We start from the raw sequence: 26631 nt of genomic DNA, 5'->3' as shown, positions 1-26631 counted from the left end.
TATACGACTAGTGACACATTTCCAGGTCAGGATGATTATGTGGCTTGGAGAGGAATGTGCAAATAATGGTGTCTGTTGCCCTGGTCATATGTAGTGAATGATGAGTCCGCTCTATCTCTGCTTTTTATCATCTTATGTACCTCAATCAGGTCACCTCTCATCCTTCTTCACTGCAAAGAGTAAAGCTTTAGCTTACTCAACCATAACACATGCTCTCTAATCCAGGCAACATCCTGATAAATATCCTCTGCACTCTCTAAAGCTTCCATGTCCTTCCTATATTAATCTTGTGGAGAAAGTATCTATTTTGTCTCTCTAGTCCTTTGAAGTGCCTGCTGCATCTATATATGTAATCTGTGTTTCAGAATTATATTGGAGGGCAGTTATTACAGTTGCCCATAGCCTATGAGCTTTCTACCAGATTGATCTTCTAGCAAACTTGTCAACTGTGTGAGTACACTAAAAGTAGAAATGAATTTCATTATGAGTGTTGGCTGCCACTGGCTTCAGTTTTCCAGGATATTTGTCAAAGGGAAGTGTTGTATAGGTGTCACTTTGGTAGAGGACCTTTGTTATTTAGACATTTCTTTGTAAAGTCCCCTCTGTCGTATGCTTCAGTTAATGAATCAGTTCTGTCTTTGAGGTTGGTCTTTGAACATGCACTCATACTACACGTACATAGATAGGAAAAGTTTAGAGGGATATGGACTAGATGTGGACAACTGGGACTAGTTTAGACTGGTCAGCATGGACAATTTGGACCAAAGTGCAGTTTCCTGTATGACTCTATGCCTATAATTGTCTGTGTACTTTAGCTCAATGTCTCAGGTTGCGGTAAGCCTGGTTTGGAGCAGTTCCCATTATTCTCAATGCCCGGAAAAATCATATCTTTGATAATGCTGGGTTTTTCTCTTGTCTCTTCATACAATGATATAGAAGGATGCCATTGCTCTTTGGACATACACTTGCTTCTGTTTCTGCTGATTTTTATTTACTAACCCAATCTTCTTTCTTGAATAATATGTTTGCATTATATTCCTTACGGGCCATGGAAACCGTTCTAAAATCCAAGGAAACTTTGCAGCAAATTGGCTGCTGCATTTCCCACATAATAGTTTCTAGATTTTTAATAATACTTCAGGGATTACAAAATGCTCTGGGATGTCCTGAGGTTAAGAAATATGTGAAAGAAATTCAAGTCTTCCACTGCTGTGGGTTCACGGGCAGTATTGTTGTTCATTTAAAGCCATGTTCTCTGATTTGCATCTGAATAAATCTACATTTCTTTGAATGTCAGCTGCAGAAAAAGAAAATAACACACCAGTGCTCAGCATTTAGTTAATCTGCATGGATTTTGCCAGTTGATAATGTCACCAAGGATATTTTTTTCTCCTAGCTGTGTAAGTTGGATTTGGTGACCTCAGTCTTAGGCTGACACTTCCTGAACTGAGTTCATTTCTTCAAATATCAAAGAGCCATTTTTTGAGTTTTGACATATTTCACGCAATGTATCATAAATGGAGCAAATACGACCTAAACCTTCATCACCTTATAACAATAAAGTTCTGAAGTGACACCTAATCACCTGTAAGAAAAGAAAGCTCATTGTATAAAAGGCGTTTGTAGAAATAGTAACCTATCATATGCCTCTCTTGAATTTAATAAATGGGATAAGGTATGGTTGAGATAGATAGGTGCTCAGAAGCTATTATGATTCAGTTCATTTTTTACTGGGAAATATTAAGTTTTTTAATGAATGTGAGTCCTGTCCTTGAGTTATACTTTGAATAATGCATTGGAACTTTTGAATCACATGTTAAGAAGATTGCTTTGTGGGACAGGACTAACTCTTGGTGCATTTTACAGATAAAGGCAAATGTGCTTTCCATTTAAGTAAGTGCAAGTAAGTTCCACTCTTTTGACCATTTCATAGGAAGTGGCAATAGATTATTTGTGACGACTCTATTTATCTCAAGACTGAGGGGTGAAATGAATCTTAATGTACAAATTATGTTGTGTCACCAAAGCAAGTGGAGGACTGATGATAATAAAGAAGGGAGTGGGCCATTGATTTTCTGGTCGTACATGAGGTGGCAGTTTGCTCACTTCCTATTGGTTTTATCAGGCTTCTGAAATCCACTGTCAATTTGGACAAATGTTAGAGCATCAACATTCTAACCACTGACTAAAGGAATTTCTGCCTTATAACTGCAAATTGAAAATATCAAAACCTGGTTACATCAGTTGTCCTTCAATGGAGTTTACAGGAAAGGATCAATATCTTTTAGTTACCATATTCAATTTACTCAGTCATAAGACTTATATAGCTTCCTTACTAATAGTGAATTACTGAAGAGACCATAGCATCTTAAGGATTATAATGGGGGAAGGGTGACAGCTTGCTTGTGTACGGCAAATGTGACGACCATGAAGTCATTAACGTATGAGTGGTAATTGAGGAATGAGAGCTGACCCAGGCCAGAATTGGCTACTTTTTGCTGAATAATGCCACTGATCTTGCAGAGTGTTCTGAAGGGTGTTATCTGTATGTCATATGTCCATGCACTGCAAGATCTGATATACTGAGCTCAAGTAGTCTTGAATGGATCCTGCAGCCACAACATTGTGGAATTCAGCCATTGAACCCCAGCTGACACCGAATCTAAGGCAGCTGTAACTTCTAAGTTTTAATTCATTGGACCATCCTTATTAGGTCCAGATATCATTGGCATTCAGTAAGCCCAGTTTCATTCTGTTTACCCTGTTTTAAGCAGAGTAATTTGTGCTCTGTACCTGATCATAATAGGCCCCTTGACTCAGGAGCTTGCTGCAAGTGTCAGTAATTCACTTTGGCCATTAGCCAGATATATGGGAATCTGGAGTGTTTAATTACATTGAAAAACTCAATTAAAATCTGGACAGTAAAGTTTGATTGCAGTGTTAGGGTTGGTACATAGTGAATAAAATGCTGCTGGTTCAGATTGGGTCGAGGCAAAGAAAAAACTGAGCTGACAAAGCCATACCGCAGTTAGTAATAATTACATTTTAAGTTTTTTAAGTTTAAGTTCAAATTTAATCATCATTCAATCATACAAGCTGTTGAGTGAAACAGAGTACCACTTTTGCCAAGGTGCAAAACACATTACCATCAGCATATAGCACAAATAGCACATATGATTACGTTTTCAGGAAAACATACAGTACCAAGACAAAAAATATATAGCCCAAGTTCATGAGTGGCATGACTGTAGGTTGTTCCAGCTTGTTCTTCCACTGAGCGAACACCAGAGGGCAGCACTGTTTGAAAGATCCAGCTCCCAACCCAGTACAGATTCTAGCACGCCACATACAGGCTCTTCCACACTGTCTTGGTGTCTCCTCTCTTGGATGGCTGTAACAGGCGACCCTGTGGTGTGGGTCTACTCCTCGCCACAACTGAAGCAATGCAGCTTCCCTGCCGTCGGTCTCGCCAATGAATCAGTGAACCAGATTTACAGTATTCTATGTTACCATTGTCCAACAGGGTTGTGCTATCCTTATAAAAACGCTCAAGACAATCACTTGCACCAAGCACCTTCCTGACGCAATGGTACACAAACAGTCCAGGTGACAGCACAGCAGTATGCAGTCCTGAAGAAGGCAGTCAGCCTGAAATGTCGACTGTCTATTCATTTCCATAGATGCTGCTGCACCAGCTGAGTTCCTCCAGCATTTTGAGTGTGTTGCAATGGTGTGCAGTAAGTCCATCTTCATCACTATCAAGCAACGTGCTGATGGATAGTTCTGCAGTACTTGATGATTTTAGTAATCCACGGTGACTTGCGATTGTAAAAAAGATGTACAGACCAAACAAATACGTCTTTGGTTGAACCCAGAGTGGCCACTGCGTCTCAGCGTGCCACCAGTTTACCAGCATATAATCTGAAGATGTTGAGGTTGGTAGAATTTGTTGTTGATGTGTGGGTGTTGCTGGCAGTGCTTGCACTTATAGTTATTTTTGTAGATGGTAACTTGAGTCAGATTTGGCACACCAAATAACCTGATTTGTTGTAGATTAGAGGACAGTATGGCAGGTGACTTTATCAGAAAATTTTATTGTACTCTCGTCTGCATAGATTTTGAATTAGCTAGCTCACAGAAGGTAGATGGAGTATATTCTTGCCAGGAGGCTCATGACTAGTGGTGTTCTGCAGGGATCTGTTCTGGCATCCCTGTTCTTTGTGATTTTTATAAAGGACTTGGGTGAGGAACTGAAAGGGTGGGCTAATAAATCTGCAGGTGACAATGAAGGTTGCTGGTATTGAGAGCAGAGTAGAAGGTTACCATGGGTTACAATGTGACATTGATAGGATACAGAACTGGACAGAGAGGTGGCAGATAGAGTTCAATCCAGACAAGTGTGAATTAATGCACTTTGGAAGGTCGAACCTGATGAAGACAGTACAAGGTTAATGGCAGGATTCTTAGCAGTGTGGAGGAGCAGAGGGATCTTGGGGCAAACATCCATTGATCCCTCAAAGTTGCCACTTAAATTGACAGGGAAGTCAAGAAAAGTGTATGGTCTGTTGGCCTTTATTAGTCAAGGGATTGAGTTGAAAACAATGAGGTAATGTTGCAGCTCTGTGAAACTCTGGTTAGATCACACTTTGAGTAATGCATTCAGTTCTGGTCACCTGATTATAAGAAGGATGTGGAAATTTTAAGGAGGGTGCAGTCTACTCTTACCAAGATACTGTCCAGATTAGAGAGCATGTCTTACGAACAAAGCTTGAGTGAGCTAGAGCTTTTCTCATTGGAGTGAAAGAGGATGAGAAGTGATTTAATAGAGGTATATAAGATGATAAGAGACATAGACAGAGTGGCCAGCCAGCTCCTTTTATCCAGAGCAGCAATGACTATTACAAGAGGCATAAATTTGAAATTATTGGAGTAAACTTTAGGGGGAAGCCAGGGGTAGGTTTTTTACAGAGTGGAAGTTCATGGTACACACTGTCAGGGATGGTAGAGGCAGATACATTAGGGATATTTCAGAGATTCTTGGATAGGCATATAGATGATAGAAAAATGGAAAGCTATGTGGAAGGGTGGGGTTAGATTGATGTTGGATTAGGTTAGAAGGTTGCCACAACATTGTGGGCTGAAGAGTCTGCACTATGCTGTACTGTTCTATGTCCTCACATTGAGATAGTGATGGGTGTAGGAAAATGCAGATGGAATATTAGAACGAGTTTATGAAGCTGTCTGTTTTGGATGACCAAACAGATGGATAGGGAAGTCTTTATCGATTCTGAATGTAGTGAGCATGAAATAGAACTACAGACTAGGGCAGCTTTGAGAGGCACGTCAGAAACTCCCCCAGCATTAAATGTAGTGCTCAGAACATGGTGAGAGTGGTGATTCAACAAATGCTGAATACCTTGGAACATATCTACATTGCTGGGTGGATCTGAAATGTGAAAAGGTAGAATCTTAGTTGGAATCCCCATGCAGTGAAGACAGTGATTTTCATGAGGAAAGAGGAGCATCTTTATAATCAGTTTTAGATAACATATCAAAAAAACACAAGCATACATAGAAAGCATTGAGGGTGAATGAGAAAAAAGTAACTCCCATCAAAGAAAAGTTAGAGTTTCTTCTAGGTCGGCATCCTGGGAGGGAGTACGTTTATTTATTTAGAGCTACAGTGCGGAACAGGTCTTTCCAGCCCACCAAGCTGTGCTGCCCAGCAACCCACCTAATCACAGGACAATTTGCAATGACCAGTTAACCTACTAACTGGTATGGCTTGGGGCTGTGGGAGGAAATTTTAGCACCTAGAGGAAACCCATGTGTTCACGGAGAGGATGTACAAACTTGCAGAAGATGTCAGAACTGAACTTCAAACTTGAGCTGGCAGTGAATTCAACAGAAATCCAAAATAGAAAACTGCAGATTTTGAAAATCTAAAATAGAAACTGGATATTCTTTCACAGTCACTTTTCAGGTACTGTAACTGATGTTTTGTCCGAACTGACGAAACCCCTCACCCCTCCTCTCCCTTTCCGCCTTTCTCCCCGTCACCCCTCACCCCCTCCATCTCCCCTCCCCTCTCCCCCTCCTCCCCTCCCCCTCCTCCCCTCCCCTCCCCTCTCCTCCCCTCCTCCCCCACAGATCAGATTTGGTCTGATCTGCTGAATATTTCCAGCATTTTCAGCATTATTTTAGATTTCTAACACTTGAATTTTTATCATTATTTTCAAAATAGTAAATCTTTTATGTGAATGTTATGGTGAACGTTACCAGTTCTCTGCACACTCTGTCATTGCCAGAAGATGGCGATGATTGTTTCCGTGTGCATATAATCTGTAGTTGATCAATCCCAGTGGAGTGCCAGTGCTGTAGATCAGTCAGTGCATCGAGAGTGTTGAGCAGTCAGAATAATGTTTCTCACAAAGTAATTAATGTTCAGAGATAGATTAAATCTAGAAAGACAGATGGTGTCGGATGAGTTACAGTACAAGAATAATGACAAACAAGATACTTTATTTGACACTGTCAGCAGCATGTACTATATGTTGGCATTAACTGCCTGAAGCAGTAGTATTGTTTAGTGGGTATGGAGGTTGGTGTTTAATATCTAAAACTTGGTGCACCCGAGCTAAAATGTTCCACAACACCATTAGTGGATAGCAAAGATTCACAGGTATAGGTTGGAATGGAGTTTCCCAGATCTCACCATATTTCTCTACAATAATCCCCTCTCTTACCCCAAACTCACTCTGCCTACAGCCTGCTCCCCTTGTAACCACCCCCTCACCTGCAAATGTACAGAGCAAGTCGGTACCTCCCTGAAAGTGACTTATGTAAGTAGGTGGACTGGTGGAGAAGTCATCCAGCAAGCTAGTGCGTTGAGTGTAAAAGTCTGGAAGTTAATTTACAGCTGTGTAAAAACTTGTTTGGGCCCTGTTTGGAGTATTATGTGCTGTTTTGATCACCTTATTACAGGAAGGATGTAGAAGCTTTGGAGATGGGGCAGGGGAAGTTCACCACAACCTTGCCTGAACTGGAGAGTATTTGCTATGAGGAGAGGTTGAAGAAATTTGGATTGCTTTATCTGGCATATTGAAAGCTGAGGAGTGACCTGGTAGAAACAAATAAAGTTATAAGAGCTATAGAGTAGATAGTTCCCGTTTTTCCAGAATGGAAATGCCAGATGCTATAGTGCATAAGTTTGTGAGAGGAGGTAAGTTTAAAGGAGATTTACAGACAAATTTTTTTTTATGACGCAGTGTTAGGTTCTTGGAATGTGTTGCTGGGGAAGTAGTGGAAGCAAATGCAATAACAAGATTTAAGTGGCATTTAGACAGATGTGAACAGGCAAGGAATGGAGAGATATAACTGGTGTGGGCAGATCTATAGTTCAAATTGGTATTATGGTCATCACAGACAATACAAGCTGAAGGGCCTGTTCCTGTGCTGTACTGATCCATGTTCAATGCTGACTGCTGATTTCTTGCTGGTACATCAATACCACAACACTTAAAATGAAAAGAGTAGAGGGAAATAATTGTTAAATGTCCAGCCTAAGCTCGGTTCCAGAATACTTGTATCAGGGCTAAGTAGAAGTAGCTATGAACGGAACAACAGCATAATTGTATCGATATCTTATGAAAGTGGTAGGAGCTGATGCAGGTTTTGATGGTGTTGGAGGGTAGAGACAGAGAGAATGGATAAGCCAGTGCTCCCTATAGAGTGGTACAGCACAAAAACAGGCCCTTTAGCCCAATTGGTCTATGCTGACCAAGATGCCCCATCCAATCTCAGCTCTGTCAGTGTTTGGCCCGTAATCTTCTAAACTATTCCAATCAATGTATCTGTCCAACTGTCTCTAAGAGTGCACTATAAGCAAGGGAACTGGATGGAAAACCATTTATGAAGTTCTAGAGGCTGAGGAATTTCTTTTCTCTCTCTTGTGTTTTCTTTTTGTTTGATTGACTTGTGAAGGTTTTTTTTTCTCTCTCAGAAACATTCACTCTACATACAAAGGATTGACCTTATCAAAGGCCTGATGTGCAGAAAGGTTCTGTAATGCCCTTTGCCCGCCCTTTGGTCTGTGGGTGTTCGATGTCTGCGATGTCAGGTGCCATTTTGCATTAGAGCTGTTCGAATTGCCGCCAGACCTTGCAATGACATCTCACATCCTAAAGCAGAGGATTATTTATACAGTTTCCATTCGAGCATCATATTGTAGCTTTGATATCCAGTAGATTTGACAGGGTGTGACAAGTGATGTGTGGGTTGATTCAGGTGAGCAGATCCATAAAGGCTTGACATTAATGAAAACGGAGTGCACTTGACTGAGAGGTAGAATTTAGCCTATCAGTAAACTATTAACTTCCCATGCAGGCTCCTTTCTCTTAATTTAATAGTCTGTTCTTTGGGTCCTCCCTGTTCCTTGCAACACCTAGGCTTATGAACCTTGTTAGTGATGGGGTTGGGTCCCTTGTTACTGGATTTATTTACCGTGCAAAAGTAAAGTTTGTACAAAATAGTAACTTTGTGAAGTGGAGTTTCTGTGTACAAAATACCACCTCACCAATCACTAAGTCAGTTCCTGGTATAGATTGAAGATTTGATTAGTTTGATCTTATAGATTGAGGGAGGGGCTGTTGATGCACAATGCTATGCAAAGCTAATGTGAGGATAGTGATTAAATCTCATTAATTGAATACAACAGCACTGACAGCACAGAAACAAGCCACTCAGACAGCCAACCTGCATATGCTCCATAAAATCTCTTCATATCCTGCATCATCTACAAAGATGCTTTGCAGTTCTATCTTTAGCTTTGAATGCAATATGCTGTTTTTCCTCTCTCATTTTTAATCTTCCAACTGCTCAATGTGATTACAAGTTTCAGGTTCTAAGCATTCTCCAAATGAAAAACGTTCTCCTCTGTCCTTTACGAAATTTATTGATGTCTGTGTCTGTGTGTGTACTTGAAACTTATAATTTCTGATTGCTATACATATAGAAACATCTCTGCTCACCTTATGCATGCTTTGATGGTGTATACCAGGTCACCTTTCAAACAACCAGAGGGGAACTCAGCCTTTTGATTAAATCATGTTAAAACTTCTCACTTAATACTTTTGTAAGCAAGGTAATTATTTGGACTTTCAGCATCTTGATTGGAATTTCATTCATTGTGTTTCACCTTCTAGATTGTTCTGAATTGTTAGCTGTAATAAATAAAAGTTTCAAGTTAGAGGAAAACCTCACTGCAGAACTTACATGATGTTTGTTTTTTAAAGAATTGAGTTTCTTCCCAAGAGACAGTGTTTAACCGGATAGCTTTGTGATGCTTTATCTGCACAGCTTTGGAAAGCATTGGTTCTGATTTTTTAAAATCTGTACAATGATTGTTTTTTGATCTTCCTTGCCAGCACAGTTCTATCTTTAGATTTGAATGGAATGCTCTACATAATGCTGACCTAGATTACTGTGCCTGCATCTTGTTAAGCAAGTAATAAACTTGATGCTGCTGAATAATCCAATTTTAAAAATACTGGTAAATGGAAGTTATTTCTTTTGTTCCAGTTATGACAACAGGAAATCTGTCAACAACTACTAGATATATTGATTAAACAATCATACAGAGAATAGTGCCAACACAAGTTATACTTTTCAATTCACAATCAGCCAGTTCTTCAGAAGTGTTCACAATTTCTGTGGTGAATTCTTTTTGAGAGGTCAAGTTATGATTTGGGATGACCGAGCAGGGTAATGGAATCACATTTAGCAGTAGCATCTAAGAAGGAATTGGATAAATATTAATAAAATTAAGGAATTGTAGGATTATGGGGAAAGAGTAATGAGATTACTGGGGAGCTCTTTGAAGGAGATGATGCAGGTACAATAGGTAAATGGCTGCCTATGCACTACTGCTGCTTGACTGTTACATGCAGCTTTTAATGTTGAACTACACTTTTAAACAAACCAGTAGAATTTTATCAGGTGACATCTCTGTGGTGTTCAAATCAAACTTTGATTTGAGAAGTGTGAGCTGATACACATATTTATGGCATAAAACAGCAGAACTTACTGTTGAATTTAATCAGAGTCATGCTTGAGCAGATCAGTCTGCATGTTTAATAATGGCACAACCTTAAGCTGGGATATAATTTAAGTCTGGAGCTGGTTACGGAAGGAAAAAACATTAATAAAACCTTTGGCCTTAGCAAGCGTCAAAACACTTTTAAGCGAATTAACCCACTGTTAAACTATGTCAGTGTTGTAGGAAATATGCAGTTGTTTTTCTGTGAACATTTATAATACAGAAGGAGGGCATTTGGCCCATCAGGTCTCTGACAGTTTATAAACAATACTTATTTTGATCCCATCTTCCGGCTCTGTTCCCCTGCAGGGCACAACTCAGCTAACAGGCACCCAGGCACCTATTTGGCAGGTGTTCCGGACACCAGCTAACACATTTATGAAAATTCTTTTCCTCTTTTCCGTTGTGATCCTTGTCCCTTGTATTCAATGTCTTAGCTAATAGAGGAAAACATCCCTATCCTTTTTAATTACCTCACCCATCTGCCCTGTTATCTTTGACAATCTGTGACATACACTTCAAGGCCCCTCTGTTTCTCCATGCCTGTTCGTTATCTTCCCATTCATTGTATATTTTTTGGCACTTAAATTATTTAAATTCTCTTTTCTGTTATTCTGCCCAACGAACTTTCTATAGACTTAAACTTTCCTCTTCGCTGCTGACAAGGTCAGTTTATGTATCATTGTAAGTGAACATTTTTGTGCCTTGAACACATGTGACTAAATGATCAGGAAGTATTAGCAAATACATCAGCAAAGTTCTCATTTTTGTTTGTCCTTTTCCCTAACTAAGCCAAATCTAACTGACCACTACCACAAAAGTGTTCTCTCTCAGCTTCTTCTGCCTGCCCACCTCTAATTCCTAAAACTAAACCCAGGACGACTTCTCTGTTTGGGTTTGGTACGTACAAATGAAAGGCTTTCAATTAGTATACCCAAATGTTACACAGTATGTTAAGTTCTCCCATGAATGATGTAAGATTCAGGATTTGCAGGAACTGAGGTTCTGGTGAATCTTAAGGGAGCAAGGGAGCCAGGGCCCTAATGAATTTCAAGAATGCCTGGGAAGTAGGGTGTTGGTTAATCATGGGAGCATGTGCAGGATTCTGAGTCTTGGTGAATTCCAGGAAAATGTGAGAAAAGGAGCCCTGATGATCTTCTGGAAGGCACAGGATACGTCACCTGGTGAGTCATGCCAAACCTTCAGAAATAGTCAGATAGTGAAACTTTATGTAGTGTAAATAAGGCAGACAGAGTGTGGTGTTTATTCTGACAGACTGCATCTCTGACAACTCTGTAAGTACTGGTTTAAGATCTGCTCTCGTCTTATACTCAAGTTTGTCAAGTGGTTCTTGCATTCTTCACGTTCTGACCAGTGCTGAATGCACTGTCACTAAGTGAGAGATGACACTAAAGAAAACCTTTGACAGAAATTTGCAAAGTTAGATATTTGCAAAGTTAGGCATTTGTAGTGCCTTATCCAAAGGCGAATGACATTCCAAGTTTCAATGATATTAAGATTGCATGCCTCGTGCTCTTGAAGAGTGTAGAGTATGGATCAAACATCACAGTATTATAACTCGAGTGAGGAATTTTCCATTGATTGAAGTTGATGCTTATCTTGTGTATCCTAAATTCTGATTCAAGCGTATTGCATACTAAGAATACAGCTGCATTATTATTAAGATTCAAGATTGTATAATGTCATTTGTAGTACACAAGTTTAAAGGATAGCAAAGTAATTGTTACTCCGGATCTGATGCAGCCCAAAAAAAACCCCGATGAGATAAAGAGCACAATAATAAAAATAACACAATAAATATAAATGCATTATATAACATATACATTGATAAAGTAACATAGGCACACCTGTGTCTGTACATAGGGTGACTCTGACAGGAAATGATAAAGTAGTGATGGTGGGGGTTGTGAGGGTGGGTTAGTTAGTGAGTGGAGCTGCTGATTGGTCTTACTGCTTGGGGAAAGTAACTGTTTTTGAGTGTGGTGGTCCTGGTGTGGATGCTACATAGTCTTCTCCCTGAAAGATCCCAGGTTGAGTGAGATCTGTCATGGTTACTCACACTTTCCCAGCAGCTGTATATATATCCTTGATTTAATCTGTTTGACATGGATTGTTAAATAAGTATTGCTAATAACTCCTTGCAAAATCTATCTGCCTTTTATTGCTAAGGAATGAAGGAGGGATGGTACTAGAATGTAATCAACTTTTGCCAGTTGATCTCTGGTATTTGTCTTTTTAGCAGGAGACTTCAACATGCCATCTTCAATAATGGAATGTTTATTTTGTAGGGAAAATGCCTTCCTCTGTCAAAATACTAATGAAAATATGGTGGGACAAGCTAGTCAGTGTTGGGAACAAAAGGTAACCCAGGGCACAGAACACACTGTTTCTTCCGGCTCTGGCAATCTATCAAAAATTATTTATTTTTTTCTATCATGGCTGCCTGTCTCTTTTCTATTAACAGCTTATGTCCTTTACTATTTCATTTTCCCTCTTTCAGTTTTCTCTCTTTCTCATGTCTCAAGGCAAAGGCTATTTGATAATTTCATGTTCTCTCCAGTACCTCAAAAGCCATTCTTCACATTGAGCTGCAGCAGATGGTGTCTAGAACAGCATGACATTTGAATCCTAATATAAAGTGGCTACGCTAAATTGGTAGTAAATCTGAATACTCATGTTGTTATCATCTCGGTGGCCTGCTCCGACATCTCATGGCTTTGCCCACCCTTTCTAATGTACATATTTCCTTTATCTCATGGTGCTGTGTGTACATCTGTTTCATATATTTAAAAAATCAGATGTTGGAGGAACTCAGCAGGTCAGGCAGGAGGAAATGGACAGTTGATATTTTGGATCAATTCCTTTTATCTGGACTGATGAAGGGTTTTGAGCTGAAACACCAACTGTCCATTTTCCTCTTCAGAAGTTGCCTGACTAGCTGAGTTACTCCAGTAGCATGTTTTTTGCTCTAGATTCCAGCATTTGCTCTTCCCCTTTCTCATGTGTTGGTGGTATGTGTATATATAGAATCAGCTGGCAAATGGGGACAAAAGGAAGTGTATTCATATAAGACAGAAGATGAGTAGTAGGTTAAGAGAGGAAATAGTCATCAAAAGTGCTCTTGAAGGGTTTCTAACCTGAAAAGTTAACTATTTCTCTTACCACAGATGATGCCTGTTTCTCTGGGCATTTCTAGCATTTTCAGTTTTTATTTCAGATTTCCAGCATCACCAGTTTTATTTTTAAAAATGTTTTTCAGTCACGGATTGGGCAGCAGGATGAACTGGACATCAACAGGGGATTCGAATCTTGCTAAGTGGATGTCAGTGTGAACGGGGGAGGCGAAAGCAAATTGAGAGATGGATCTTTGCCTTATTTTGTAGCTATGCTCCAGGACTGATATCTTAATGGATCTCACTGTGTGTTCATTAAGTAGCTGTGATTCAGGTTTAGAGTATTATTTTCCCACTGGAGCTATTGGATGGTGAATGGAACAATAATTATTGCCAGGCTTTCTCTTCCCTAAAACAGGCCGCAGATTATGAGTGACTCACAGTGCTGTCTGACAGTGCACTACCTACATAATGACAGGGAACAAAACCGTGGCCTTTAGGGTTGGGTGTGTATGAGGGTGTGTGTGGGAGTGGGTGTCTGCGTGCGCATGCACTTTGGTTCCACAAATTTTGCAAAAATCTCATTGTTGGACTCTGCATTGCCTTTCCTGAACATTACTTACAATTACCATCTCTTTAATTAGTTTCCTGGCATTAAAACATTTAAATTAAATGGAGGAAGCACTTGGAGATCAGTTTGAACTCTATATTAATATATGCAAGTGTGAGCCTGTCTTGGTTCTGGGAAGTTCTGCTTTGACTGATCTTTGTTACTGCCAAGTTGTTGACTGGTCTCTGATATCTCTATGCAATAAATCAAAACCAGACCCAACACATTACAGGTATTACATTTTATTTCTGACTTTGATGTGCTTGCTTTTAAATGTTGTGATATATCATCTGAGGTCACAGCCAACTGTGGAGTGACATAGGAGCAGATTATTCCTAGTGAATTTTATAAGCAAAGTGTCAGCGTTTAATGAGAATAACATTTCATTTGATATTTCTGGAAAAAGGAAATCATTGCCTTGGATTCCACAAGTCTCACTTATGCTTTAAATGGGTATTTCTACCCTTGGTATCTTCCAACCTGATGGCATGAACGTATAGTAGACTTCTCTTAACTTCAAGAAACTTCTCCGCAGCCCCCACTTTTTTCCCTTCCATTGCTTCCCATCTTTTTCATTTCCTTGTGGCCTTCTCTTCTTCTCCCCTGCCTTCATAAACTACCCATCACCATCCTCTGGTCCCCCTTCTTTTCTTTATTCCCTGGTCCACTGTCCTCTCTATTAGATTCCTTCTTGTTTAGCCCTTTACCTCTTCCATCTATCACATCCCAGCTTGTCACATCATTCCCCACCTCCACACACTCACCTTCCCCCTCACCTAATCAGCTGCAGGCTTGTATTCCTGTCCCTCTCCCCACTTCCTTATTTTGACTTTTGCCTCTTCCTTTCCAGTCATGATGAAGGGTCTCGGGCCAAAATTCCGACTCCCTTTCCCCCTCTATTGATGCTGCCTAACCTGCTGAATTCCACTAGCATTTTGTGTGTGTTGCTCAACCGTACCCTTTTCAGTGTTGTCTTTGCCTGTCTTCTTGCTGATGTTGTTAATCCAGTGTGCTGGTTTCAATACTGTTTGCATCACCAGTGTCATTGGGTTGTGGTTTACAATCCATTGCTTGATCCAATATTTATCACTATGGGTTTCCTCCGGGTGCTCCAGTTTCCACCCACAGACCAAAAGACATACTGGCTAGTAGGTTAACTGGCCATTGTAAATTGTTCCATGATTAGGCTAGGGTTAAATTGGGGGTTGCTGGGCGACTCAGCTCAAAGGGCCGATTCCGCACTGTATCTCAATAAATAAATAAAAAGAACTAAATAAAATGAACTAGCTTCCTTTGGTATACAGGCAAAAGCTTTTATCCTATTTAAAACATTTATTTTTTGCAAAGAAATAGGCTGAAGTGCATCAATTTAAACATAATTGGGTTACCCAAAGGTGGAGGAAAAGACACAGTTACTGGAAATGTCGCTTTTTGACGCAAATCCACTTTTGCCTGAGTTAACACATAAAGGAGCAGAATTAGACCTTATGGCCCATGGACAGTGCTTCACCATCAATCACAGCTGAGTTTTTTCAACCTCATTCTCTTGCTTTCTCCTCATAACCCTCAACCTTTTTAGCGATCAAGAACTTAATCTGTGACTTAAATACACCCAATGACTTGGCTTCCACAGCCCTTTCGAAGTTTAAGATAAATTTATTATCAAAGTACATATATGTCACCAGATACTACTGTGAGGTTCATTTTCATATGGACATTCACAGTAAATGCAAAGAAACACAGTAGAATCAATGAAAATCTACACACAAGATAGATGAACAATCAGTGAGCAAAAGACAGCAAACTGCAAATGCAAGGAGAAAACAAAACAAAATCATAATTGAAAAGTAATAAGTATCAAGAACGTGTGATGAAGTGTCCTTGAAAATGAGTCTGTAAGTTGTGGGAACAGTTCAGTTTTGGAGTGAGTGAAGTTATCCCCTCTGCTTCAAGAGCCTGATGGTCGAGGGTAATAACTGTTCCTGAATCTGGTGATGTGGGTCCTGAGGCTCTTGTACCTTCTTCCTGATGGCAGCAGGAAGAAGAGAGCATGGCCTGGGTGGTAGGTTTCTTGATCATGGATGCTGTTTTCCTGCGGCAGTGCGCCTTCTAGATGTGCTCAGTGGTGGGAAGGGCTTTACCCATGATAGGCTTTTCCATTCAAGGCCATTGGTGTTTTCATACCAGACCATGATGCAGCTAGTCAGTATACTCTCCATTGCATATCCATAGAAGTTTATCAAAGTCTTAGATCTCATGCCAAATCTTTGCAAACTTCTAAAAATGTAGAGGTGCTGCCGTGCTTTCTTTGTAATGACACTTGTATGCTGGATGTTAGGCAAATCCTCTGAAATGATAACACTGAGGAATTCCACCTTTGATTCCCCTAGTGAGAAATGGCTCATGAACCTCCTGTTTCCTCCTCTTGAAGTCAATAATCAGCTCCTTGGTGTGGCTGACATTGAGTGAGAGGTTGTTGTTGTGTCACTATTCAGTCCGATTTTCAATCTCCCTCCTATATGCTGATTCGTCACCACCTTTGATTCGGCCAATGACAATGGTGTTGTCAACAAACTTAAATGTGGAATTGTAGCTGTGCTTAGCTACACGGTCATAAGTGTAAGGTAAGTAGAGCAGGGGACTAAGCATGCAGCCTTGTGGTGCATTTAGGCTGATGGAGATTGTGGAGGAGATGTTGCCAATCTGAGCTGACTGTGGTCTGCTGTTGAGGAAATCGAGGATGTAATTGCACAAGGAAGTATTGAAGCCAAAGGCTTAGAGCTTAGTGAATGGTTTTGAGGGGTTGATAGTATTGAATGCAGAGACGTAGTTGGTAAAGTGCATCCTGATGTACGCATTTTCATTGTCCAGATATTCCAGGATTAAATGAAGAGCCAGCATCTGGTGTGGGCCTTTTCTGATGGTAGGTAAATTAAAGCAGATCCAAGTCACTCCTATAGCAGGAGGTGATATGTTTCATCACCATCCTCTCAAAGCCTTCATCACTGTGGACGTAGGTGCTACTGGATGATAGTCGTCGAGGCAGGTTACCACATTCTTCTTGAGCCTGCTGGAAGCAAGAGGTCCAAGATCTCAGTGAACACTCCAATCAATTGAATAGCACAGGCCTTCAGGACTCTGCCGGGTACACCTTCTGGACCAAGTGCTTTCTGTGGGTTCACCCTCCTGAAGGATGCTGTCATCTCAGCCTCAGAGACTGAAACTACAGGGTTGCCAGGGACTGTGTTTTGTGCATTAGCGTGAGCGTAAAAGGCAGTGAGCTCATCTGGGAGTGCAACCTTGTTGACACTTTTGTCACTTGGTTTTGCTTTGTGGGAGGTGATAGCATGCAAGTCCTGTCACAGCTGTCGAGCAGCTTTCTGTGATTCCAGCTTGGTCCGGAATTGCTATTTCGCATGTGAGATGGCTTTCTGGTGGTCATACCTGAACCACTTGTATCTCATCTGTGGTAACAAATTCCACAGATTCACCACCCTCTGGCTGAAGAAATTCTACTTTCAGTTCTAAAGGGGCGTCCCTTAATTCTGAGTCTGTGCCCTTTGATCCTGGGCTCTGCCACTAATGCATTCATCCTTTCAACGCTACTTTATCCAGGCCTTTCCGTATCTTGTAGGTTTCAGTGAGGTCTCTCATCTCCTCCTCAACTTCATTGAGTACGGGTCCAGCCGGAGCCATCTGATGCTCCTTGCACATTAAGCCTTTTATTCCTGGGGTCATTCTTTTCAGCCTTCTCTGAACCCTTTCTAGCAGCAGCACATCTTTCCTCAGATACAGGGCCTCAAATTGTTCTCAATATTCTAAACATAGTTTGATCAATGCCTTGCCAAACCTCAGCAGTACATCCTTGTTTTTATACTTTAGTCCTCTCGAATTGACTATTATCGTTGCCTTTGCCTTCCTCGCTGCCAACACAGTCTGCAAGTTAACCATAAGGGAATCTTGAACAAGGACTTTCAAGTTTGGGCACCACGGTAGCATAGCAGTGCAACACCATTACAGCTTGGGGCGTTCCGGAGTTCAATTCCGCTCAGAAGTCTCTGTCCTCCCTGTGGAATACTTTCTTCCCACAGTCCAAAGATGTTAATTGGTCATTGTCAATAGTCCCGCTATTAGGTTAGGATTAATCAGGTTTGTTGGGTGTTGCTGGGGCAGCATGGCTTGAATGTCTGGAAAGGCCATGCTGTATTGCTAAATAAATAAATAAAGTCCCTTTGTACCTCCAGCTTCTGAATTCTCTCTCAATTTAAATATAGTGTACAACTTTATTCTTACTAGCATAATCTTAAACTTCTTAATGCCACATTCTATCTGCCAACCCTTTGTCTGCTCTTCGAAACTGTTGAATTCCTTCTGCCGATTCCCTGCTTCTACACCAACTGCCCCTCCACCTATCTTTGTATTGTCTGCAACCTTGGCCACATTCAGTCAGTCCTTTCATTCAGGTTGTTAACATATCAAAGAAAAAGTTGTCATTCCAACATGGATCCCTATGGAATTTCACTAGTCTCTAGCAACCATCCTGAAAAGACTTTGCTTATAGTATAAGGGTTTAATTTACGATTTAAAAATCTTATTTGCAACAATGAAGGGTAGGATTATTTTTGCAACACACATCAAAGTTGCTGGTGAACGCAGCAGGCCAGGCAGCGTCTCTAGGAAGAGGTGCAGTTGATGTTTCGGGCCGAGACCCTTCGTCAGGATTATTTTTGGAGGCTTCATAAACACCAGAGACTGGGCCATTGGGAAGGTCTCTATTTTCAAAAAAAAAGAGGGGGAAAAAAACTGGAGTGATTTGTCTAGCAATAGTGACTGCATAATGAATGATTGAGGTGTGGTGTGCTTTTGATTAACTGTGCTTCATTGTAGGGAGGAGATGGACCAGCTTCTGACTTCTCTTGCTACCCACAGCAGTTGAATACCCTGTAAAATTTGAGTGTTTACACTACCTCCTTGCATAACCAAGGGGGCTTCAGAAATCTAACCCATTTGTGTCTGGGATGAGGCTTATGGATTTAAAAAAGTTACTGCATAGAAATACATTGAATTGTGGTTACCAACTGCACTGGTTTAGGAAATATTTTATTTTTGATGATGTGCGTGAATGGTATCGGAAATTTAATTGTATTCTATCATGACCATAATTAAACGCATTTTACCACAGTTTTCCAGATTTAAAATTCTAATCTGTTTTTAGTGATGTTTTGTTTGAAGGATAATTATAGACACTGAACACCCTCTCCCACTGCATTTCTTTATATAATATTTGGGGATATTTTATCTAGCTGAGAGAGCTAGGAGGGCCTTGCTGAAACCATTCCTTCATCAGAAGCTGAACCCTTCTTCTACAACAATTTTGGGGTGTGAGTGTGGATTGTGTGTTCTGATCTCTGGAATAACATGATAACTATGTTATATGATAATGTGGTCAGATAACAGGTATCTGTTCTCTGAGCTGTGTGTAATGTAACAGCAGATAGAAATGCACTGAACTGGTCAGTTTGCCCCAATATTTATACTCCATGCAATTCTCTTCCTTTTCTGCCTACCGTATCTCAGTCTATCACCATATGTTTCTGGCTCCCTTTCTCTTGTGTACTTTTTAAACTGTTTAATCTCTTTTCCCCAACTGTATTACTAAGGTTCCAAGCATGAAGCAGAACATAATGAAACTGTAACTACCTCAATTACTAATCGGCAAAGCTGGAAAATTCTCTGCATTTTGCAATCTGATGAACTGTGCTTGTTCCTGCAGGGGTTGTTCTCAAGTGGGGATTATCCGAGCAATGCACGAGGCTGGTATCCCCATCGACATGGTGGGTGGAACCTCAATCGGCTCTTTCATGGGAGCGCTCTACGCAGAGGAAAGGAATGCACACCGCATGAGGAACAGAGCCGTTCAGTGGGCAAAGGTAAGAGTTTCAGCTCCTGAGTGAGACTGGATACCAAGAGAAGAGCATGGACTTGTGAGGCAAGGGAAGGAAGGTGTGTCCTGTACCTTAACACTAAGGCCAACATTGATCTGCTGGAGGAACTCAGCAGTCAAGCAGCATCTGTGGAGGGAAAAGAATCGTCAGTGTTTTGGGTCAGAGTCCTGCATCAGGACCTTAATTCCTTTCCCCCAACAGGTGCTGCTTCACCTTCTGAGTTCCTCCAGCAGACTGTTGCTCCAGACTGCAGCTTCTCTGGGTCCTTGCCATGCTATAGTGCCTCGTTCCTGGCAACAGAAAGTATGCGTGCAGGAATGTTTTTCCTCTAATGTGCATTTTTTTTGTTAACAAATGCTGTTATTAATTATGTCATCATCTCACATCCATGTGAAAAATGTCATCCAGTTTATGTTGCTATACCAGAATTACTGCCAGCTTCTTGGGTAACAGAACTCCTAAATTGCAGCTTGCAAATGATCTTCTTTAAATAAGTGTCTGTAATAGTAGGCACGCCTTCAGTATGGTGAAACACAACCAGCTCCTTTGCCTTTCATTGTGCAAATGATACAGACTTAAATGTAGGGACATCTTCAAGGAGTGATGCTTCTAAAAGACGGCATCCAGTATTCAGGACCCCCAACACCCAGGACATCGCCTCTTCTCATTGCTACCATCAGAGAATGAGGTGCAGAAGCCTGAAGGAACACACTCAACAATTCAAGAACAGCTTCTTCCCTCTGCCATCAGATTCCTGAATGGATATTGAACTCATGAACACTACCCCACTACCTTTTTTCCCTTGTTTTACACTACTTATTTAATTTAACATAAAAAATATATATATATACTTTAATTTACAGTTTTTATTATTATGTATTGCAATATATAGCTGCCACATAACACACATTTCATGACATATGCCGTTAATATTAAACTTGATTCTGACATTTTGGAAATGACAAAACTAAATTTGACTGTATGGTTGACAATGAAGAAGAAATTCTGAAATTGCAGAAAGGTACTTACTGGTTTGGTAGGCACAAAAATGGCATTCCAGCTCACAAGTGTGAAATTATGCATTTGGGGAATGTAGACAAGGCCATGAAATGCATGATAACTGACAGGATACTGAGGAGTGTTAGAGGAATGGGATCCTTAAGAGTGTGCTCAGAGACCTCTGAAGATAGAAGTATGGGTAGGTAAGGTCGATGAGAAGGGATATAGAGATATCTGAACAGGGAATCATTACAAAGTGACATGTGGAGTTCAGACTGCATTTCAGATGTATGGGCAATAGAGCAGATGCAAAGGAAATTTACAACAAATTTACTAAGGTTGAAGAGTTATTGTATTGGGGAGAATTCACTAGGTTGGCATTAATTTCTTTGGGATGAAGAAGACAGGAGAAATTTAACAGAGATATATAAAATTATCAAAGTCGCAGCAGGCTAAAGAATTTATATGTAACATTAATTCACCAGTAGAGTAAACAAATCAACATCAGTGTCCTATCCCAAGCCAACACCTCCAGCACTGAGGTCATTGATAAAACTCAGCTGGCTCTGATGGATAGCCTTATTAGTCATGTACCTGACCCTGAATTCCAGAAACAGGCAATGTATTATCAAAGAAACAAAGGACATTCTGAAAGCTTCCTTGAAAAAAAAATGCAACATCCCCGTTTACTCTTAAGAACCCTTGCCTGCAACCAATTGTATTGGAGAAGAAACATTCAGGATGACGTTGGCAATCTTGAGGCCATGTATTGGGAGCTTTGAGTAACGACTCCCACCCTGTCTAGCATCTCGGACCACCATCTGTGAAAGATGAGTCTACGGTTTCCACATTAGTAGAAGAGGAAGTGTTAAAAGTCCGCAGGAGGAAATAAATATGCTGGCAGAGTGAGCAGATGTGGGTGATGAAATTTCACGCAATTATGAGCAGCATTACCTTATGGCAAGGCACTGAGACATTACAGCGTAAATAGTACAATTCTAAATGACATGGGAACAGATGAGCTTGAGTGTACAATATGTGAGCATAAATCTTTGAACAATGCAGTACTGGCTAAGACCATTTACTTCCGAAGATGTTGCTTGAACAGCCAGATTTTATTGCCTATCTCTTGAGAAATGGTTATGAGCAGTTGCAGTCCTTCTGATGAATGCACTCTCACAGTGCTGTTGAAGGACTGGTGATATATTTCCAAATAATCTTGGTATGGGAACCTACGGAGAGCTGTGTTGCTATGCACCTGCTGCCGTTGTCCTTGGTGGTGCCTTGGCAAGTAACTGCAGTGCATGTTGTGCATGATACTAACAGTGACCACAGTGTGGATACGGATGGGCTGCTTTGTCCCTGTATCCTAGGTGGTGATTGCTTTCCTGAGGGCTGCCCTCATTCAGGCAAACGAAGAATGTTCCTTGATGCTCCTGAGTTTTAATTGGTGGGAAGGGTTTAGAACAGGGTTTTTTTTTGTGCCATGGAGCCTTACCAACTGAGTGGCCCATGGACCCCTGCTTTACTGTGGACAGGTGGTGCCTTACTAGTTGCAGCATACATAGTGTTCTGAGCTGCTCTTGTAACCACGGTATTTAATGTGGCTGGCCTAGCTTTCTGGTCAGTAGTGACTTCTGCCGGATTTTGGTGGTTGGGGACTTGGCGACGATGGGTGGTTGGAATCTTCTGAGAGATGGTCGTCACCCACACTGTTGTGATATGAATGTCACCTGCACATCAGTCCATGCTTAAATATTGTCTAAATTAAGTTTGGCTGCTTCGTACACTGAGGAGTTTTGAGTGAGGCTGAACATTGAGTATTTCTCAGCAAACATACCACTTTCAATTTTTATGATGAAGCTATTGTGAGCAACTGTAGATGTTTAGAACTATTATTATATTTTATAGTTCATTGTTCCTCTGAGTTCTGTATTAACTCCATATTAGGAAAAGGTATTCTGTCCCCCCTGGTCTCTCTCTACAGTACACTCCACTTCTGTGCAAATCTTTCATTATTATTCTTTTCTGTTATTAAGTCTATTTTTCTAATCATGATGCTGCAGTTTTTTATTACATTGGGCTTTAATGTTGATGGCATGTCAATTGTGTAACATTTTTATCAAGTGTCTTTTGGAAGTTCACTTGTGCTTTGTGGGTTGCATCTCCCTCATCACTACCTTAGTTACAGTATTTCATCAGAAAAAATAGAAGTCAGTCAGATGTGGTTTACTTTTAGCAAATCCATGTTGGCTTTTTCTGATTGATCCATCCTTCTCCAAATGATAACTCATTCTGTGAATGATTTACGATTTCTGGAACTGTGTATTAAGCTGACAGATCTGATCTCTTGGGTTTATTGTTACACTCTTTTTGAACAAAGGTGTAGCATTTGCAAGTTTCCAATCCTTGGACACCACCTCTGAATTTGTTTGGAAGATTATGACCAAGACTTCTGCATTTTCCCCCATTAATATAGGATACATTCCATCTGAATCAGGTGGTTTATCATCTGTAAGCACAGTTGGCCTTTTCACTACAGCTTTTTCAGTTTTTAAAGAACAAAATTTCAACTGCATGTTATTTTGCTGAGACTCCAGCAGCATCTTCTACCTTGGTGAAAAATAACATGAAATAATTTAGTATATCAGTCATGCCTCTGCCTCTTTTTTTTGGTCTGTGATCAGCCCTGCATCTCCTCTTGCATTCTCTTTCCTGTTCACATGCTGTTATTATCATTTTGAATTCATGTTATGCTCGCTGCCAGCCTTTTCTCAGGCACCCTCACTGCCTCTCTTATTTCCTTTCTGAAATGAGCCTGGCTCTCACTTGTGTGAACAATCTGTTGTCGTTCATGTGCTTTTTTTCTGCTCAATTTTGCTCTTTCTTGCTTTGATCATCCAGGAAGCTCTGGTTTTAATTTCCACATCCTTCCGTGTGATCAGTGTGCCTGCACTGTAGCAGAGTCATTTCCTCCTTTGGATTATGATGCTATATTTTGCTTGTCAAACTTTGATTCCAACATACCTGGGTCAGTTCTATTCATTTTCCTATTGAAATTGGCTTTTCTCCCATTGACTGTGTCTATGTTGCACTGATCTGTATCTTCTTCCATAGCTTCTCTAGACTTCATGGATGCTGAATGTTGCCTCACTAATACTTGCTCCACTTGACTTGGCTTATTTCTCACGACTTGTATGGCCCAACTATTTTGATCTAGTGTCCTTCTGAACACACTTCAGAAACTACCTCTCTTTTCTCCTTCTGTTAATACTATTCCAGTCTTGTTTTGTGTCGTTAAAATCATAGTTGTTGAGTCACAGAGTCATACAATACAGAAACTGGTCCTTTGTCTCACCATGACCAAGCCAACCATTACCCCTTCTTTCTTTCTTTCTTTTCAAATCCACTTTGTCTCCAAGGATAATTAGAATCCTTTTTTCTATCCCAAAGGAGATATTTTTACTGAAATCTTTTTTATACAAGGAGATATATGAGCAATCATAAACAAGATTCTGCAGCTACTGGAACTCTGGAGCAGTACACAGAACGCTGGAGGAAGTCAACAGGTCAGGCAGCATCTATAGAGGGATAAACTGTCTTGTTTTAGGCTGACAGGCAAGTTTTTTTTATTACGTAGTTGTGCAGGCGCATTGAATGCACTGCCAAGGAATGTGGTAGAGTCAGAGGGCACAGGAGCTTTCAAGAGACTATTGGGTAAGAACAAAAATGTGCAGAGAAGGGAAGAGATGGTCCATTTGTGGGAAAGAAAGATCAGAATAACTATGAGACGCCGGTTTAATTAGTTTGGTACAACGTTATTGGGTGAAGGGTCTGCCCTGTGCTTCATTGCTCTGTGTTCTAAACCACATCTCTTATTGCCACAGCATGACATCTCATGAGGTTAATTACCCTGCTGCTCACTATATCTATCTCCTATCTAACTCAGGAAATCCCTTTAGTTACTGATCCCTGGGTATTACTGTACTGTCCCTGTGTACCATCAAACTGCTCACTATGGTTATGGTTCTAGCTGTGCTCCCAGGGGAAATGTTCACTTTTTCCCTCCGCCATCAGCTGTACAGCTCCCAAATCCCTGAGCTCGAGCTCCTTCTGTTGATGCTGGTTTCTGTTCCCATGCTTCTTACGCAGAACACACACGGCAACAAATATGAATTCAATTGGTCTAAAATGCTTTTGTCATATCTCTGTTTATTAGATTAACTTGATCAACAGACAGGCTGTTGGACATACCCATGAACAAATTTGTTCATTCTTTGGCTCTTAAAACAAATACTGATTTGAATTCCTTTGGTGCTCTTGGCTGCAATCTTCCAAATACTTATTTGAACTCTCTGGTCCTGTCACCGGCTCTCCTTTCACTCCTGACGAAGGGTCTCGGCCCGAAATGTCGACTGTACCCCTTCCTATAGATGCTGCCTGGCCTGCTGTGCTCACCAGCATTTTTTGTGTGTGTTGCTTGAATTTCCAGCATCTGCAGATTTCCTTGTGTTTGCTCCTTTCACTCGCCAGGTTTCTGTCGCCCACCCTCCTTTTATTGATCAGAACTCTGTCTCCCGCACTCCCTCAATGCACTGAGGCTCTGTCATTTGTAATCCTTCTATGTCATGGGTCCAGTAGAGTTTCTGGTGAATAGTTAATTGTGGGGGATTCAACCACAATGTAAAGGAAAGGCTGTGAGCAGCGTATTGAAGATGGTCATTGCTCAACACTCTCGTCACATGAATGTTTTCTTGCTACTTATCTGCCCACGTCTGAATGTAGTGCAGATGTTGCTTCATTCAGGCATGGATTGACTCCTTTGTTGTGAAGCTATAAGTAAAACATGTTGCAATTATTGAATCTTGTGGTGGAACCGAGATTATTGATAAAGCAACTGAAGATGGTTGGACTTCAGACTCCCCTGAGGAACCCCTGCAATGAGGTCCTGGGCTAGAATAGTTCGCCTGCAATATCCTCAACCATCTTCCTCTAAGTTCAAAGTAAATATATTATCAAAGTACATACGTCATCATTTACTACCCTGAGGTTCATTTTCTGTGGGGGCTTTCACAGCAAATAGAAAGAAACACAATAGAATCAATGAAAACCTCACTTGACATATGGGCTAACAACCAATGTGCAAAAGACAACCAACTGCAAATACGAAAGACAAAAATAATAAATAAGCAGTAAATATCGAGAGCACGAGTTGCAGAGCTATTAAAGGTCAATAGGTTGTGGATTCAGTTTAGTGTTGGGGAACCTCTGGTTCAAGAGCCTGATGGTTGAAGAGTAATAACTGTTACTGAACCTGGTGGTGTGGGACTTGACGCTCCTGTACCTTTATGCCTGGCGTGGCTTCAGTAAAGCTTTTTCTCCCCACTCTTGGTCCCCACAGACTTCAATTTTGCAGGACTTTTTGATGCCACACTTATTGCTGGTGTGATACCTTCATCAGTTGCACTCATATTCCTTTTAGTATCCAGTCCTTCCATTATGCATTGCTTGGACCAAGGTTGTGGTGAGGAGCTATGGTGCTAGCTAAATCTAAGCAAAGGATTGGTGAACAAGTTATTACTGTTAATGCCACTTGATCAAAAGCAGAGTGATTTGAGAATGGGAAGAGAGACCAAGGAAGGATAGTCAACTGCATTGGATTTTTCCTGCTTTCTGTAGTTAAAGCACGTGAGATTTGAGCTTTCAAAAATAGTACATAAAATATTAAAGCATGGAATTATGATGAATCTTTATGAAAGACTAGTTGGGACGCAGTTAGAGTATTGACCCAGTTCTGTTCAGCACTCTTTCGAAAGGATATGAACATCTTGGAGAAAAGGCAGAAAT

The 26631-nt window shown here is 40.7% G+C and overlaps 1 protein-coding gene across 2 annotated transcripts in view; it reads left to right on the top strand.

Annotated features, from left to right (window-relative positions):
• The window catches only part of pnpla7b (patatin-like phospholipase domain containing 7b), a 334759-nt gene that overhangs the window by 226948 nt on the left and 81180 nt on the right, over window positions 1-26631 (top strand). For both annotated transcript variants that reach the window (XM_063073811.1, XM_063073810.1), the window contains exon 27: window positions 19614-19770. In XM_063073811.1, coding sequence (XP_062929881.1) covers window positions 19614-19770 — 157 coding nt within the window. The remainder of the gene's footprint in view (window positions 1-19613; window positions 19771-26631) is intronic.

Source organism: Mobula hypostoma, chromosome 21, assembly GCF_963921235.1.
Source record: "Mobula hypostoma chromosome 21, sMobHyp1.1, whole genome shotgun sequence".
NCBI lineage: Eukaryota > Metazoa > Chordata > Chondrichthyes > Myliobatiformes > Myliobatidae > Mobula > Mobula hypostoma.
Note: the sequence above shows the minus strand (reverse complement) of the source record. Positions and strands in the feature narration are given on the sequence as shown.